We start from the raw sequence: 18,967 nt of genomic DNA on the forward strand, positions 1-18,967 counted from the left end.
TAGAAATGTGGGTCATTTTAGTTGCCTTGAATAACTTTTAGTCCACTAAACTTTAAATTGTTAACCAAATTCATAAGTTTTAATGAGGATATAAGCAGTATTCTCGCCTTACCAAAATATGGATGTAAACTAGAATAAGAAATAGACCACAAAATATTTTTGCAAAAATCACAATTTTCATTACAATGTATTTTATTTTCTCTGAAACTGAAATGTCTTTAAGAGACCTGTTAAATAGCGGTCAGGGGACAGGGGGAATGTTGAGATACTAAATGTTGAGATGCTAAAGACAATGTTTTGTGTGTAATGGGAGAGGAATGATATTTCACCATAATAATTTTTGGTGGATAACAACACTCCGTAAGATTATAGAACTTAAACCTGGAAAGGATCATGGAAATAAAAATTTCAAGGGGGAAGGGAGGAGAGAAACAGAAACAAAGAGATAGAGAGAGCACATTCAAATTTGTTGAATGACTATTTTGGCTCATAAGTATACTGATATTGATATTTATTTAGAATAGTACATAAATGTTCTCTTCTAAATATTATTATTCTTGTTGCTTTAAAAAAAAGTTTATTTTTCAATTTTTCTAATTTCAGTTGTAAATCCCAATCATTCAACTATTCACATTAACCATGTGAATTTAGTAATTCTATTAAGTCTTTTATCAGTCATGAATAGAGACTAGGATGTTTTGGTTAAATAAATATTCAAATTATACAATATTGAATATACTTATCATAAAAAGAATATTCATTTTCTTAGAATTTGGAATACAGCCAAAAACACAAAAATAAATTTTGTTCAGTGCTATTTCCTTCTTTAACAAGTAGTTACTTAAGAATTTTGGTCAATTGCTATAAATGTTACTTCATATATTCCTTCAAAAACATTAATGCCTCCTTTTGTAGCATGTTGTGTTAGGCAACATATAAAGTTTAGATATCATAGTCCCGATCCAGATAAAGTTTATAGTTTAGAAGTAAGATTGTTGTTTAGTTGTTTTCTATCATGTCTGACTCTTCATGACCCAGTCTGGGGTTTTCTTGGCAAAGATGACTAGAGTGGTTTGCCATTTCCTTCTCCAGCTCATTTTACAGGTGAGGAAACTGAGGCAAACATGGTTAAGTGAGTTAGGTAAGTTAAGTCAGTTAATTAGACACATAGCTAGGTCAAATTTGAACTCAGGAATATGTAGTCTTCTGACTTCAGACCTCGCACTCTATCTACTCTGCCACCTTGCTGTCTAAAATAACAAGATCCAAGCAGTTAACTATAAGGTACATTATATGGTAATCACATTAGAAAGTTGCCAAAACAACATGTCTCAGGAAGCCCAAAAAACAAAGTGGTTAATGAGTAGAAGGAACTGAAGAAAGTTTTATGGAAGTCAAGGACTCCTAAAGATAAGCCTTCCTGATTCTAAACTCAGTGCTCTAACCACTGTACAACCTACCTAATTTGCCCTTCCTTCTGTTAGTTGGGTTTGCAGTTGTTTTTCTTCTGACCCAAAGTTCCAATATGAATATAATTACTTTTTTAAAAATCATCACCTAAATCTCTGGTTAGCATAAACTTTATTCTGCAATATCCCTTACCAGATTTATTATCTGTTTGTTTACATTTAGATGAATGTCAGTTGCCTCTTGGGGCTTCTCCAGCTGTGACAAAGGTGGCTGTTCCCAAGGCAGATCTACACCGAGAGAAAAGGCATCTTTCCTACCGTGGACCAAAGACCATGGAACTGTCAGACAGTGATCGGCCAGTGAGCTTTAGCTCCACATCCTCCTCTGCATCTTCTAGAGACAGCCACTGTTCCTTTGGCAGCAGGTTGACCTTAGCTTCCAATGGCCATTTGAGCTTGTGTAATAACCAGGATAAAGAAACAGGAGCCATAAAACTTGAGCTGATGCCAACAAGGAGATTCTCCAGCAGTGAAGTACGGAGGAATCCCCCAGAGGAAAAACAGAACATGGAGGAAAGCAGTGAAAAGTGGCAGGGAGTGCTGAGGACACCTGAAGCAAAAGGAGCAAGTAAAAATGGCACCCTCTCCCTGGTTGCAGAATCTACTACAAGTCCTAAACTTCTCTATGTGGATAGAGTAGTCCAAGAAATTCTGGAAACTGAGAGGACCTACGTACAAGATTTAAAAAGCATTGTTAAGGTAAGGGAATTTTTTTTAAGATGAAATAAATGTAAACAAAGACCAAATCTAATCTTATCAGAGGATGACTTGGATTTCCTCTCCACTAAAAAGGTAAGAATCCCTTTTGTCTACTCATTTGGTTTGCATGAATGTCAGTATTGGCCCTTCTTTCTTCTAAGGCATCCAAGGACCACATCAAGCTAATGTTTAGCATAACCCTAATATTTACTTGTTATCTTTTGATCACCTGTTAACAATCATAGATAGTGATGCTTCCAAGTAATACAAGCCTGTCCTTACAAAAATATTTTGCATTCATAAATCTTTTCATCAGAGGATCTCAAAGTGCCAAACAGAACAAGGAGACAAAAAGGTCAAGGTTGCAGTTTGTCAACATTTAGAAGCAGCCCTGAAGTCTCTTGATTGCTGGATTATGATAACTTCTACTGCCTGGGTTATGCTATCTTCAGTTTACTGTTGCCCCAGAAGTCACTGAGGGCAAGGAGAAACAACTTGAGTCACTTCTTGGGTATTCTCTTACTGTTCAATTTTCAAGCTAAACAAATAGATTTATGTGAATAATTGAACTATGGGTAAGCTTAGAAAAGGTTAAATACTTGTTAAATCTCTAGCCCAGAAAACAGAACAGTTTTTTGAGTTTGACAACAAATTGAATTTTAAGTAGAATGACAAGTTGATGCTAAGGCTGTGCTAATTGATTATACAACTACTGACTTTCCTGACTTCCTTTAAGTCCCAACTAAAATCCCATCTTCTACAGGGAGACTTCCCCAATCTTTAATTCCAGCATCTTATCTCTGTTAATTATCTCCTATTTATCCTGTATATAGCTTGCTTTCTATTTGTTTGCAAGTTATCTTTCCCGATTAGATTGTAAGCTCTTTAAGGGCAGGAACTTCTTTTTGTATTGCATCCTCAGAACTTAGTATAGTACATTGGCATGTTGTAGGTGTCTAATAAATGTTCATGAATTTATTGATATGACAAACACATGACTAAGAGATCTTAGCCTTATCTTTCATTCTTTAGAGCCATATTAAATTTACACAAGTTCTACAGTGTTTTAAACTTTGAGTCAAGTATAATTCAGAGTCCATTACTTTCTTGCTGATGAATACTGTATCCACTAGAAAATGTTATGCACTTAGTTTTAGACAAATTCTAAAGGGTGATTGTGTGCTAGTTGAATTCCAAAAGTGACAGAACCAGACATTGCATGCTAAAAATAGTTATGACATAAGTCCAGTAGAAATAGAAAAGCCAATTGATGTTCAACAGAAACAATATGTAGTACCAAAAGTAGAGTAAATGAGACCAATTTTATTGAAATTTCAGCAATGATGTCATTTGTATTTGAAGCAAAATACCTGTGGAACTTCCAACAATTCTACAAGCTCTTTTAAAAAACCACTTATGATTCTTAAGGCATTCTTTACTTCTAAGTGGTTTTTTAAAAAATCTTTACCTAATAAGATTTTTCACCCTGAGAGACAAAAAAATAATTAACTGGAAAATTATTACATATATAACAGTTTTCTTAAAATATGTTGATAAAATTTAGGTGGAAAAAGTTAAAATTTTATGACAGTCTATTTTTCCTTTATTTAAAAACTCTTATCTTCTGCCTTAGAATCAATACTGTGTACTGTTTCTAAGGCAGAAAAATTGTAAGGGCTAGGCAGCGGGGCGTTAAGAGACTTGCCCGGCATCACCTGGCTAGGAAGTGTCTGAAACCAGATTTGAACCCAGGATTTCCCATTTCTGGGCCTGGCTCTCAGTCCACTGAGCCACCTAGCTGCCCAGTCCATTTTTTCCTGAGAAATTTTATCTCAAGTCGTGCCAAAGCTATAACTATTGCAGAGCAATTGGAGCTTAATCCAAGGATGTCAAATTTAGAGGTCATTATTAGCCCTTGCAATCTTTCAGCAGTGTAGAAACAATAATACTTAGCTTACTAATGATAGGTTTTCCTTTGACTGTGCCATTCCCTTGCTAAAATCCTAGGATCACAGGAATATAGACATATAGATGGGGATTCCCCCAGTCCAACCTCATAATTTTCATCCTGAGGACTAGGGAAGTAAGGTGACTTGCCTGATGTTACACAAATAGTAAGCATCAGGCATAAGATTTGATGCCAGATTTTTTGATCCTAGAGCCAATGTTCTTTTCCCTGTGCCATCCCAGAAATTCACTTGTAATGATTTTTTTTAAGCCTGGGTCTCACCACCTCATGCAGCCTGGAAGTATAAGGGCTACTGGCCAGCTTATTTTACTCCTGATCCTTGGGGAAGCTTTGACCAAATCTTATTTCAGACCTGAACTTATTCTCTCTTCCATAGATAGTCTGGTGTCCATCTGCTTCCAGGGGTTCATCATATAGGTATTAGATTGAATATGAACATCCTATCAGCATTAGCCTTTCTGCAACTCTAAATTCCTCAGCCTCCCTAGTAGCAAAGACTACAAAAGCATACCACCATCCTTGGTCCTTTACATGCCTTCTAAAATAGAATTATAAAATGTTTCTCCCTTTCCATTCCATTCCTTCCTTGCATTTCTACAGAGAGAAGGAAAGAAATAAGAATTTATAAGCCTACAATGTGCTAAGTACAGGGGATAAACTGAGGAAAAGAAGATTCTGCTCTCAAGGAGCTTGCAATCTAGTTGGAGAGAGACAACACAAAGGGAGATAGGAAAGCAAAGCAAGGGAGGGCATGGAGCACCAAGGAATAACCCGAGGAGGGGTGTCTTGCTAAGTGGAGTTGAAATCAGGCAGGTCAGTAGATGCTGATAGATGGAATGAGCTGAGAGATCAGTTTCTGCCCTTTATGAAAGAAGACTTTGGGAGAAGTTTGGTAATCTGTTTTCAGTCCTCCAATCACTGGCTAATGGGGTGGGGTGGTTGTACCACTCAAGGCTTGAGTTATCAGCTTGGTAATGAGGTTGGAAGTGATGAGCTTATCCTGAGAGGGCCATCTTGTTCCCAAGAGATTGACTTGCTAGGATGAGAGTTGCTAAGTGTCTCAGGCCAGATTTGAACTTGAGTCTTTCTGACTCCAAGCCCACTGCTCTATCCATTGGGCCAGCTAACTGACTGCTTTTGCAAACATTCCCATCTCCAGTTATAAGTTAATTTACCTTCAAATAACTTGGCACTTCTAGAATTTATGATATATTCAAATTTGAGGGACTCTTGGTCTCATCTTCATGTATGATTGTTTGAATTTGAGAAATACCACTGAGTATGCTTTCTAGCTAGTCCAGGAAAATGGGCACAAGAAAATGACTGCCATGCACATTGAGTATGACACATTTTAAAAGGGTTGTTATTATTATGTAATTATCCTTTTGCATGATGATATCTTTGATCTTGAACATATTTTGGAATAAAATCATCTGTTGAATATTTAGTCTTTGTTTTTATAAAAATTTATTAAAAATATTAAATTTTCATTTACATGAGTAAATGAAACAAAGCTTAACGCTTATCCCCAGTGCTCTAATTAATCTTTAGGTAATATTTATCCTCTACAGCATTTTAATGAAGTATATAGGGGTTAAGTAGTTTCATTAAAATCCTATTGTTTAAATATAAAGAACTGAAGCATGGAGAGATATCCTTAACTGAGAACGAATAGAAGAACAGTCAGTGACTTTAGAAGTATTTACCTTAAATTTGGAAATATGCCCAGAGAATTATAAAATGACTATACCATAAGACCCAGCTGGATCTATTTCCCAAGGAGATTAGGGGAGAAAGGGGAAAGAACTTATATATTTCAGGATATTTCTAGCAAGTCCCTTTGTGGAGGCAAAGAATTTGACATATCCATCAATTGGGGAATGACTAGGAAAACTGTGGTAAATGGTTATGATGTAATACTACTGCATTGTAAGAAACAATGAGCAGGTTAATTTAAAAGAAAAGGAAAGGCCTACATGAAGTAATGAAAAATATAATGAGTAGAACCAAGAAAACATTTTATATAGCTATAGAATTAATAGTTGAAGAATAATTTGTGAATGTCCACCTCCAGAGAATGTTCATAGAATTTTGACAATTCGTTAGTAATTTCACTGACCAAAAATTTGACTTGTGGTTGGTTAGCTTCTATAAACAAGATTCTATCACCAGAATGATGATAATTCTTCAAGGGTTATAATAATAGCTCATTTTTATAGCACTTGGGGACCTACAAAATGCTTTTCTCATAACAACTCTATGTAACCCAAGTATGATTCTGCCTATCCTATAGATGAGAGAATCAACAAAGTTTGAGAAGTGATGTGAATTACTATTACGTGACTAAGAAATGAGACCAAAACTGATTCCAAATCTAGTGCTGCTGCTTCTTCTCCTTCTCCTCTTCCTCCCCCTCCTCCTCCTTCCTATATATACCTTTTTATAAATTTTAAATTTGTATGCATATATACATATGTATAAATACACACATACACACACACACACACACACACACACACACACACACATATATATATATATATATATATATATTTCACAAATCTAAAAACATTCTGAGAAGGGATCCATAGGCTTTGCCAAACTGCTAAAGTGGTCCACTGTAGAAAAACAGTTTAAGAGTACTTGCTTACTACATTGTAAAATCAAGATTGTGTTTAGTTATGTATGTATACATTATATATGATGAATATTTTCTTCAAGAATAGTCAGTAAGTATTATACATGGTGACCACAAAATGACATTATAATATAAAATCAATTACTATCTCCTAGCCTCTGAATCTTTGACCCTGGGCAAGACACTTAATTAAGCATTGCTCTAGACAACTCTCTAAGATGGTGATGGCAAACCTGACACTCATATCAGCACTGACACGCGAAGCCATTTTTGATGACACACAGCTTCATGCAGCCGCATACCGAGGATGAAACATTTGCTGTAGTGTAGTGTAGACACTACACTATAGATGTAATTCTATACTATAGATGATAATTCTACTTATATTAATTTACCTATTTTGGTTTATTAAATACAGTTATATATTATAATTATACATTTGTGTTATTTAAACTATAAATATTGCGAAATTATAGTTGTTTTTTTCTCAAAGTGACACACCTCCCGAGTTATGCTCAGTTTTTCGGTGAATTTTAACACACCAGGCGCAAAAGGTTGCCCACTTGCTAGGAGGGTGTGACCTATGTTAATTGAGAGAGTTTCCTTACCCAGGAATTCCTTTTATGAAAAAGATCAAAAGTCTAGGCTTTACCCATAATGTAGTTCACAGGGCCTTCTTCACTCTGGGTTATCCAGTCAGTTATTCCAGATTCTAAGTATTTTCTGGATCAAAATTCTCTAAACTATAATTCATCTTCCATTTATAGAATCTTTTCACAATTTCCCACTAGCTAAATTGCAGCTAGTTGGCACAGTGGAAACAGAGTTGCAATAAGAAAGATTTATCTTCATGAGTTCAAATCTGATCTTAGACACTCACTAGGTATGTGACCCCAGGCTTAACCCTATTTTCCTCAGTTTCCTCATCTGTAAATGTGAGCTGGAAAAAAATGGCAAGCCTCTCCTAAATCTTTGCAAAGAAAATCCCAAATGGAGTCACAAAGAGTCAAATGACTGAAATGGCTCAAAAGCAACAAACACACTGCTTTTGAACTTTTTTGGATTTTTCCATCAGTCCTACAGGTGCTTTCTCTCTGTTCCCTCCTCCCTTTCATTTTTTTATTGTTGTTGTAGTTGTCTTTCTCCATTTATATTGTAAACTACTTGGGGGCAGGGATTATCTTTTCTTTTTTACTTGTCTCCCTACTACTTAGCACAATGCCTGCACATAGAACATGCTTAAATAATTTTTACTGACTATGGGTGAAAATGTATATTTTCTCAGAATAAAGCTTTTGAAATGAATGTAATAAAACATATAGAATTTAAGAGGAAACTAATTGTGTTGAAATACAATTATAAATTTTAAAAAAGGAAAGTTCAAGGGCCCCAGGTTAAGAACTTTTGACCTAGAAAAAGGCTCTCAGGGTACTAGATAGAACTCCAGCAGAGAAAATTAGGGAAAGAATCAATAAGAATTGCATAGGATAAGAAAGTGTGGAGGGGTTGTTTGTGATCTGCACTGTAGGAGGGAATACTTACATCAGAGACATTCACAGAACTAACAAAACATCAGAAAGATCCAGTTCTACATATAATCATTCCAAATTACCTACCATACATAATACCATAGTCATTTTCTCAGTAAATAGTTTTTAAGTGACTACTATTTGCAGAACTTTGTATTAAGGGAAATACACAATTTAGTTAATATAATCCTTGCCTTCATGGAACCTATGAGAAGAGATCTGATGTACAGAAGTACAGAATAGTCTGACAAGGACATAAAAGTTGTAACTTGGGCTATGGATCATGGAGCTAGTTACCTTCCTGAGAGCATGTGGGCAATGAAGGAATGATACAAGGTAAGACTGGCCTTTTACTTTAATAGTAATATCACGACTTCCCCTGCCCATCTCTCACAGTACATTTGCTTAAATAAGTGGGGACCAGAAATATTGTTCTTATGAAATTGGTAAAAGAAAACTTAATATTCCTAAAAAGTGAATATTAATATAATTTAAACAGAACTAGTTCCTATGGTAACCAATCTTTAAAATTCTTAAACTCACATTTCCATTTGTAAATTGTAAAATAAAGTAACCTTTAGCACAGAAAACTCTCATCTTTCAGGCTTCTTTCTTCTTCATTCCTTCTCCTGGCCTACCCACCCCCTTACTCTAATTCAGGGCCTCATTGGACAGTATTTATATTTTAATACTATCTACTTTGATCAACCCCTTAATGGTAGAATGCTTTATGATGAATTGCTTTATTGCCAAGTTGTCTCCAATACTTTATGACCCCATTTGGGGTTTTCTTGGCAAAAACGCTACAGTGGTTTGTCTTTTTCTTTAGATCATTTTACAGATGAAGAAACTGAGGCAAACAAGGTTGTGACTTGCCCAGAGTCACACAGCTCAGAAGTGTCCAGGGCTGGATTTGAACTCAGGAAAATTGGTCTTCCTGACTCCAGAGTTTTCCAGACTCTATCCACTGTATCATTGTTCTCAATATCTTGTGCAAAATCACAATGAAAAAAACTGAATGGAAAACAAATAGGAATGGACAACACAGCTCCACAGCTGTTTTTTTACTCTCCAAATCAGAATCTTATTAGTGATATAGTAAAATGAATGAATGAATAAGTAAATAAATCTTAGATGATATGAGGGATTGAGGAAAGAGGGGTTTATTTGGAAATTAGGGTAATGTAGAAGTAAAAGATATAAATAAGTGTTAAAAAATCTGGCATCTTGTTGAGAAATGTTTTTGACTAATGACAGAGGAGACCTATGCTCAGCCCACCTACAGAGACTCAAGTTCAATGTTATACATTATACAAGATTGTCCTTTTTTACCCTTGCAATTTTCAGTGTCTGAGGGAGAGAGGGGGAGAAAAAAGTCCCAACAATTTCCCATTTATTTCATGATCAAATAGAAAGTTGATAGAGTAGGAGGAGAAGGAGAAAAGGGCTTTTCATGAACTCGGTCTCTTGAAACACAATTGAGAGCCATTGTGTCATTGTCTTAGCTTTGAAAAACAGGTGGTATTAACACTGGTGATATCAAATTAGTGGCAAAGAAAATCTTAACTGTGAGAAGTCGGCCGCCTAAATTTGAAGGGAGTGTAAACTTGAACAGAGTGAAGTGGAAGGAACAAGATTTCACAAGTTTACCCAGTGATGCTAAGCATATCTTTGCTTACTTAGTCCTAATTTTTTAAATTCTAAATAAGATATCTAGATTTAGATGCTTTGCAAGGTGGTCATTCATGACTGACTTAGACTTACAAATGTAGCTGCCATCTCTTCTGACTTCCTGGCTCCATCTTCCTCCTGTATTGCCATAGAAGTTGAAGTTTTGTTCAGAGGAAATGGGACTTCCTATATTCCATTACCTTTTGATATTCAGAACAGAAAGCATCAAGACATAAATTTTCTCCTGAAGGGAAAACAGTTTGTCCCTTTTCCTCAATGTGTTTGGCTATTTTTAAAAAATGAATCTTTTTTGGAGGGAATATAGTTTAGGGAATGGCAATTCTCAGAAATAGTGTACAAAGTTTCTTAAAACAAAAATCTCCCAAACTTTGGATGATGTCAACCCTACAATATATGAAAAGGGCAAGGATTTTTTAAAATAATAAATTGCCAATAATGATAAAGGAACCTAACCATCTAAAAGAAGTACAACTTTTGTGACAAGTGACTGGGATTTCCCCTTCTCAATTTGACACTTTGGGGTGAACAGAGAGAACCTAGCCCCAAGTTCACAGAAGTGTGAATTTGGACGTGGAAGGTACCTTAGAGATTATTGATTCAGCCATCTCATTTTAGAGATGAGAAAAGTTCTCTGAACCTGATTTTTGTGGAAGACCCCAGAGTAGTGATGGCAAACCTTTTAGAGGGGTGGGTGATGTGAGAAATGTGCTCAGGCACCCATAGAGAAGAGAAGCCCAGCCTCATGTCCCTCTGGATTTCTAGTAACAAACTGGCAAACGCTGTGCTGGGGCTACAGCACATATGCCCATGAGAGGATTCTGAGTGCCCCCTCTAGCCCTCATGCCATAGGTTCACTACCATGGCTGTAGACCTTCACTGACCCACTTGTCTACTCCCTTCAGAATAAAAGGCATGTAGAATAATAGAGTACCAAAATGGAGAGTATTTGGGGTTAGGATTAGCTTATGTTTTCTCTCTCCAGTAGAATATAAGGTCCTTGAGGGCAGGGTTTGTTTTGGTTTTGGTATCCTTACTGTCTTTTATTCAGTCAGCAAACATTTATCAAACAACTTCTGTGTTCCAGGCACTGCTAGATGTTAAGAACATAAATAAAATGAATTAAACAATCCTCTCTCTAAAGGAGAGGTTACACACTAATGGGGAAGATATCCAAACATTCATACAGACTATTTGTGCCCGGCCTGCAGTAGAAATGCCCAAGTTCATAATGGTCTGATCCATCATTGTCAGCCACATTGTACATTGACCCCATTATAGTGATGTCATTTTGGTCCTCTTCCAATAGGTCAACATCACCCTATAAGTATAGAGAGAATAAACATAAAAAGAATGCATGCAAATAAATATAAAATAGTTAAATATAAAATATTTGGGGGAAGAAAGGCATTTTAGCATTTGGGAGACTTATATGTAAAAGATAGTGCTTGGGCTGCATTCTTGATGGAGAAAAGTGATTTTATGAGGCAGAGGTGGGGAACAAGGGCATGCCAGACGTAAGAGTTGGCCAGTAAAAAGAAATGGAGAAGAGAAATAGATTATCCTGTGTGAGTAATAGAGAGAAAAGGTCACTTTGACTGGATTTCAGAGTGTGGAAGTGGGAGTAATATTTAATAAGACTGGAAAGACAGGTCAGGGCTAGGTTACAAAGGATTTTACTCACAGTAGACATAATTGAGCTTATTTTGTTTCCTATGCTTTTATTTTCCAAATTTTCCCATTTTGTGAGGATGATAGGAAAAGATAATTGTAAAACTATTAGATTTTAAGAAAAAGGTAGTGAAAAACTATAATTTAAAAATAAGCAAGGGTTCATGTACAGGCTAAGCTAAGAGATCCAAAGGAATATATGTCATGAAAAGTTTTCGACTCTAGAGTGAGAAATAATGAAGAGACGGAGGAAATGAATGATCAGTTTTATACTTGTTTTAAGGAATGATCCCACCAGACTTCTCTTCCCACTTTGTGAAATTTCTTTATAAGGTTTGCCAAGGAACTTAGTGTTTAGAACACCAAGGAGAAGAATGTGGTCACGGTCAGTACTGTAGTATAGGACCTGGCAAAGGACTGTTTTTAATAAGGCTTGTTATATGGGTCAGTTACATAAAGAACTTACATTATCGTTCTTGGCATATTGTAATGGGTTTTGTCTTTTAAGTGGCATTTGGACCCCTTTCATATGAGTGAATCATTTTGGGGGGGGATGAAAACTCCAAAAGCTTTCTTCAGTCAAATCATTTGAAAGAGACCTTTATTTTCCTCTATTTAAGTACTGGTACCATTTAAAAAGTCCGACTCCCTAATCTGGACCTGCTAGTAACTAAAAATAATTTCTCAGATACCCAATCTAATCATTTGAAAAATGTTAACCAGTCCCATTTCTTCTGAGTAAGATAATAATTATAAACAATAGTATTTGATTTAAAATTTCTAGACCCAATTCTATCTCTGAGCTTCAAGCTGCTGTTTGGAATATAGTCATTTTCTAAGTTTTGATTGGAGGTATCACCAAGTTTTCAGGTGAATCATCTAAAGCAGTGATGGGCAAACTACAGCCCGCAGGCCAGATGCAGCCCCCTGAAATGTTCTATCTAGCCAAGCGACTTTATTCCTAATCTGACAAATACAATGAGTCGGATACAATACAATGAAACTTCGAAAGAGTTGCCTTAGAAACAGACTGACAGATGAGCATTTCCTTTCCTTTCGCCCCCTCTTTTAAAAGTTTGCCCATCAGTGATCTAAAGGGCTATTAGTCATCAAGCACTTCTGCATTCCTATGATGAAACAGCACTAGCTCCTCCTATAAAGCCAGCTTTGAATTGTGTGTTCCCAGAAGCCTGTGGTTTTTCCTCTTTCTACCCACCTCTTTCTACTTTTAAAGACCTTTCATGGGCATTAGCAACAGATCAACAAAGAAAGAAAAACTCAAAAACTTTTTTTAACTTCCTTTTAATAATTTGTGGAAAGGTGTAGGGAAGGGTGTAGAGAAAAGAAGTGAATACACATTTAAATAGCACCTATAGTGTGCCAAGTACTGTGCTAAGAGCTTTATAAATATTATCTCATTTCATCCTCACAACAATCCTGGGAGGTAGGTGCTCTCATTATCCCCATTTTACAGGTTAGAAAAACTGAGATAAAGAGCAGTTAAGTAATTTTCCCAGAGTCACACAACTAGTAAGTGTCTAAGACCTGATTTGAACTGGAGTCTATCAATGAGGTCAAACACAAATAGAAATAAGGGCTACTAAATCATCCATAAGGATCCTTGTGGGCCAGATATTGAGTTATAAAATTACACATGCTAACATTACCTATGTTCCATTGTATATTTATTTTGTTAAAATCTCCCAATTACATTTTTAAACCCTTATCTTCTCACTTAGATGAGTATTGGTTACAATGCAGAAAAGTGGTAAGGACCAGGTTAAGTGACTTAACCAGGATGACATTAGGAAGTGTCTGAGACCAGATTTGAACCCAGGACCTCCCATCTTCAGGCTTTGTTCTCTATCCAATGAGCACTAGCTGCCCCTCCCAATTACATTCAATCCAGTTTGGGCTGCACTCAGAAGTTAACCAGTGCATGTAGCATTTGGATCTTGTGTTTTGATACCTCTGAACTAGAGTTTTACAGTATGGAGTAACTGAGAGTAGTTCACCCCTTACTGCTGTGGTTCCCAATGCAATAATTGGATAAAAGATTCCCCATACATGCTCTATATTTCCTCTTTTTATCTGCCTTCATTAGTTTCATATCCCTCTTGAACTGCTAAAAAAAATGCCCTAACTTTTCAGTCCCACTGATCCTAGGAATTTAGTTACTTAGTTTGATCTTTAGAATTGTAAACAGCTAGGTGAGGCAAGAGGGTAATGTGTTGGACTTGGAATCAGGATGCTCTGAGTTCTGATCCTGCCACAAATCCAAAGTGGGGAGAGGGAACAATCTCAGCATATGAAGCAAACATAATCAACAGTACCTTTTATCTCATTAAAAATCAAGTCAACACACATTTATGTATGCACCAGGCACTGTGAAATAGATATAAAGAAGGGCAAAAGAAAATGTAGCTTCAAGGAACACACAATCTAGTGGGAAAGACAACTTGTAAATAACAGTGTATGAACAAGATTTAGACAGGGTGCAAAGGAAATCATCTCAGAGGAAAGGCACTGGGAGTAAGGAGAACTAAAAAAGGTTTTTTGAAGAAACTTTGAATAAAACCTGGAAAGACAAGAGGCAAAGATGATGAGGGAGAGCAGTTCCTTCATAAGAGACAGCATGAGGTCTGGAGATAAAAGTTCCTTGTTTAAGGAGCAGACAGCATGGAGGCCAGGGTCACTGATAAAATGTAAGAAGACTGAAAAGGTGTGAAGTGCTTTAAAACCAAATAAACAATTTTATATTTGATCCCAGAAATAATAGAGAGCCAACTGGAGTTTATTGAATAGTGTGATGACATGGTCATACTTGTATTTTTTTTTAAACTCTTACTTTGCATCTTAGAATCATTACTGTGTACTGTTTCCAAGGTAGTAGAGCGGTATGGGTTAGGCAATGGAGGGAGGGGGGGAGGTAAGTGACTTGCCCAGGGTCACACAGCTAGGAAGTGTCTGAGGCCAGATTTGAACAGGGCCTCCTGTCTCTAGGCCTGGCTCTCAATCCACTGAGCCACCTGGCTGCCCCAAAATGCTTGTACTTTTATAGCAAAAGAAGGATGGTCTCAGTGGTAAAGACCTGGAACAGAGAGGCCAAGCTATGCGAACTTGAATTCTGTCATCCTCAATTTCCTCATCTGTAAAATGGGAATGATAATATCATATATTTCACAGTGTTATGAGAATCAAATGAGTTAATAAATGTAAGGCACTATGCAAGCCTTAGCGTAATATATAAATGCTTATTATTATTATTATTATCTTCTGCACTAATCCTTTCTACTCTGTACTTAAGTGGTTATTCATAGCTCAGTAACTATGGTGGTCTTGGCATCAGATTACATTTACAAGACCAACATTCTCTCCCTCCATACCTTCTCCAGTCTCAACTGTTTTCATTATTTTTGTTTCCCAAATTTTCTCTTCTTTTCTTCTTCCCTTGTCTACCTGTTCCTAAAATCTGACATGGGAATTGGAGGTATTACTTAGCTCTCATGGATCAATATTATGGGGTCCTGTCAAGCACAAAGGTAGTGGATGCCTACCCTTGCTAGTGGTCCAGAGGTATGGAGGGAGGTTTAAGTAGGTGAATAGAAATCTGCCACATTATAGTCTCACAGAATCTCAGAGTTGGGGGGACTTCCAAGGCCTCTACCTGTACAGAGACTCCTGAAAGCATCCTCAAGAAGGAGCCAACCAGCCTTCCCTAGTTCCTTTCTGATGGAACCCACTACACAAACAGAGCTGGTTACTGCTCAAACTGAAGTTCCAAAACATCATTTTATTTAGACCATTGCCATATAAATAGCATTTAAGTAAACAAGAAATAACAAGTAAAGGGCCTTCTTTTTTCTTCTTCCCCTTAATTCCCTTCATAGATCTTTCTTTGGGACCATATTTAGAAACTCTTATGTGAAGATGATCAAAATTTAAGGGAAAATTTGGGAGTTTCCATTGGTTATATCCACCACTCCTCTCCCCATCCTCAAAAGAACTACTCAGTTTGCATCCTGTTGAAAGATTTTGCATTAAAATGTTGCAGCCAACATGGTGAGTCTTTTCCAAGGCTAATTTTTGAAAGATTAATATGCCACTAGTGAAGTAACAGCTTAGGTTGGCCACAGTGTTACAAAGAGAAACAGTTTCTCAAGTACACTAAACTTTGTGGCAATAGGAGAATAAACAAGAAGTATTCATTATCAGGACAGTGGATAGAGTATCAAGCCTAGATTCAGGAAGACTCATTTTTGTGAGTTTTAATCTGATCTCAGACACTTGGGTGAGTCACTTGCCTCAGTTTCCTCATCTGTAAAATAAACTAGAGAAGGAAATAGCAAGCCACTCCAGCAGTATCTTTGCTGAGAAAACCACAAAAAGAGTAACAAAGAGTCAGACACTGCTGAAATAACTGAACAAAAGCAATTCATTATGAGTTTTCATAATATTCTTCAGTGTCTCTTTATGAAGATTTAGGAATTATAGGTAAGAGAGGCTGCTATTATATCCTTGACATGCTGGTTTACAGATTTTGCCACTGAATTCATGGAATGGAAATAAGCAAGCTAGCAGTGATATAAAGATGCTTATGAAGCAACAGACCCAGTAATAGCACTTTTAGGGAAGTTTTTACTGAGTCTTGAGACTAGAGCTGTGACAAGGATGGGCAAGTGGGGCTTTGTTGGGGGCACTGCAATTTAAAGGAGTATTTGCATGTTTTTAGCACTGCTGAAACATCCAAGTGAGAGCAATTAGTTAAAATTTGAAGTTTCCAGTTCCTCCCTCAGCTCTTTCATCCCAGCTGACCTCTTCTCTATCCCTCATCCCTGTGCCATCATAGAAGAATAGCCTTGCCTTATCCTGGGATTTTTGTTTCCAGCACCATCCCAATTGAATCTGAGGGTGTTTTGTGCTTCTTGTCTTAGCTGGATTTTCTGAAGTTTGTCCTTAGCTCAGAAAATGCTGTGTATAGCTTTCTTTAAGAGAATATGATGGGGGCAGCTGGGTGGCTCAGTAGATTGAGAGCCAGGCCTAGAGATGGGAGGTCCTAGGTTCAAATCTGACCTCAGACACTTCCTATCTGTATGAACTTGGGCAAGTCATTTAACCTCCATTGCCTAACCCCTACCATTCTTCTGCCTTGGAACCAATGTACAGTATTGATGCTAAGACAGAAGATAAGGGTTTCAAAAAGAGAGAGAGAATATGAGTAGTGAAAGATTGCTGAAAAGTATGGTCCTTCTCTTTCTTGATCTCAAAGATCCAACAACCAAGGATGGGAAGAATAACTTGTTGAAAATGAAGGGTAGATATGAACACATGTATGTATTTCTAGAGTTTATATAATTTCCTTTGAGTAGCAGAACATTTTAAAAACATGTTTTTCTCTTCTTGTTAATACAAAATTGAGAGCCAAACTGTTTGCTTCCTGTAGTGATGTATGAGCTTTTCTTCAGAATAAAAGCAGAATAATCACATTTATTAAACATATTCTTAGGTTCTTCAAGTCATTATTTCTTGATTTCTATCTTACCCTTTAAAAAAATCTATCTTATCAGATCCAAATCTTATTTATCTATCCCACAGAAAGCTGAAAATAGATTCAGAGTATTTTGTGCTATCAATTTGGATGAACAAGTTTAATTACCTGCAAATACAAATTGCTGAAGGAAGTTAAGCCCTATTCTGGAAATTAGGGTCAAAATTGCTTTCAGGAGCTACCCTATTTATAGTCTGTAAGTTTCTTAGTACATTAAGACAATTTAAGAGCTCAATAAAAAATAGTATGTTTCTAATGTTAAAAATTAGAATATATTTTCTCAGTGCCAAATGTTCTGAGATTTTGGCATAGATTGGAATTGTATTGAAGAGGGAACAGGTTTGTAAAACCAAAAGGAAGCCAAGAATTTAAATAAGAAAATAAGTAGGAGGCATTTTTATCATATTATAGCTGGCTAATGAGGAAGTACTCATTATTGAAGGAATATAACTTCAAAAGATTTTCATCATCAGAAAATTCATTCTCATGCTAGCTGGGATTTTAAAAAATAAAAATCATTGTGAATTTGTATGATGATATTTCAAAAATTAGTAGCCTAACTGAAGTGCTTGAGTGTCTGTTTCCCTTCTTCTCTACAGAACTTAAACGAGGCAGCACTGTTCTTGGAGCAGGAACTGCTAGAATTTGACAGATACAAGCTAGTGTATGGCTTGCCCAAGGTCATACATTTCAGATCTTCAGTTTTCTCAGCTCTAAAAAGCAAGACGATAATATTTATAGTGCTAGAGTATCATGGCATTGGAAGAAAAAATCTTTGTGAAAATGAAAAGACACTATATAAATAAAATTGTTGCTTTATGATTTTTCTGATATTTCTGAGTCTGCTTTCAGGCAAAAGTCTCATTTCAGGTTCCCCGAAATAGGTTTACTAAAGTGTTTTCTATTTTGTCTGCTGAGTAAATTGCTACAGAAACATTAACTTCAACTGGGAGAATTTTCCTTTTCTTTCATAGTTCTCTGTGAACTATGGAAAAATAATCATATTTTAAGGGTGTGTATATTGTGATTTCTGCATATCACAGTATGCATTACAGACACACAAAAGGAAGACAACGTTTTATGATAACTGCTCATCTATAAAATGTGTTAATGTTTATAAAATGCTTTCCTTAAGATTAATTCGTGAGGTAGGTCATCCAAGGGTTATTATCCCCATATCACAGATGAAAAAAATAAAGTTAAATAATTCGCCTTAAGTCCCACAGCTATTAAATGTCATTGCTGGGGCTGTAACTCAGGTCTTTAGACTCCATAATCAGCATTTGATCTCCTGCACTGTACTAGGAACACTAGATTTGGAGTCAGAAGTTTAGGGACCTGGATTTGAGCTCCCTCTGAGCAACTTAATAAATCTTGTACAAGTTATTTGACCTTCTCCAGTTCTCAGTTTCCTCACTTATATAGTAAGAAGGCTGTAATAGATTCCAGAATCCTAAATTTAGAAGTCAATTAGTTCAACCATCCTATTTTATAATTGAGAAAACTGAGGACCAAGATGGATGTCTTGTCCAAAGTCACAAAGGTAGCAGCAACAGAGCCAAGTTGACCCTTTTAGTTCTAGCAGTCTATGATTTTGTGATATCTTCCCTTATATTGTTTTCCACAATTGTAACTTAACCTTTAGGAAACCAGGGGCCATAAAGTCGAGAGAGAGAGAGAGAGAGAGAGAGAGAGAGAGAGAGAGAGAGAGAGAGAGAGAGAGAGAGAGAGAGAGAGAGAGAGAGAGAGATGGGG

General features: G+C 36.4%; 1 protein-coding gene across 3 annotated transcripts in view; it reads left to right on the plus strand.

The window, feature by feature from the left end:
• Positions 1–1,742: 1,742 nt before the first annotated feature.
• Positions 1,743–18,967, plus strand: part of PLEKHG1 (pleckstrin homology and RhoGEF domain containing G1) — a 103,707-nt gene continuing 86,482 nt past the window's right edge. For all 3 annotated transcript variants that reach the window (XM_044671675.1, XM_044671676.1, XM_044671677.1), the window contains exon 1: positions 1,743–2,168. In XM_044671675.1, coding sequence (XP_044527610.1) covers positions 1,743–2,168 — 426 coding nt within the window. The remainder of the gene's footprint in view (positions 2,169–18,967) is intronic.

Source organism: Gracilinanus agilis, chromosome 4, assembly GCF_016433145.1.
Source record: "Gracilinanus agilis isolate LMUSP501 chromosome 4, AgileGrace, whole genome shotgun sequence".
Classification (NCBI taxonomy): domain Eukaryota; kingdom Metazoa; phylum Chordata; class Mammalia; order Didelphimorphia; family Didelphidae; genus Gracilinanus; species Gracilinanus agilis.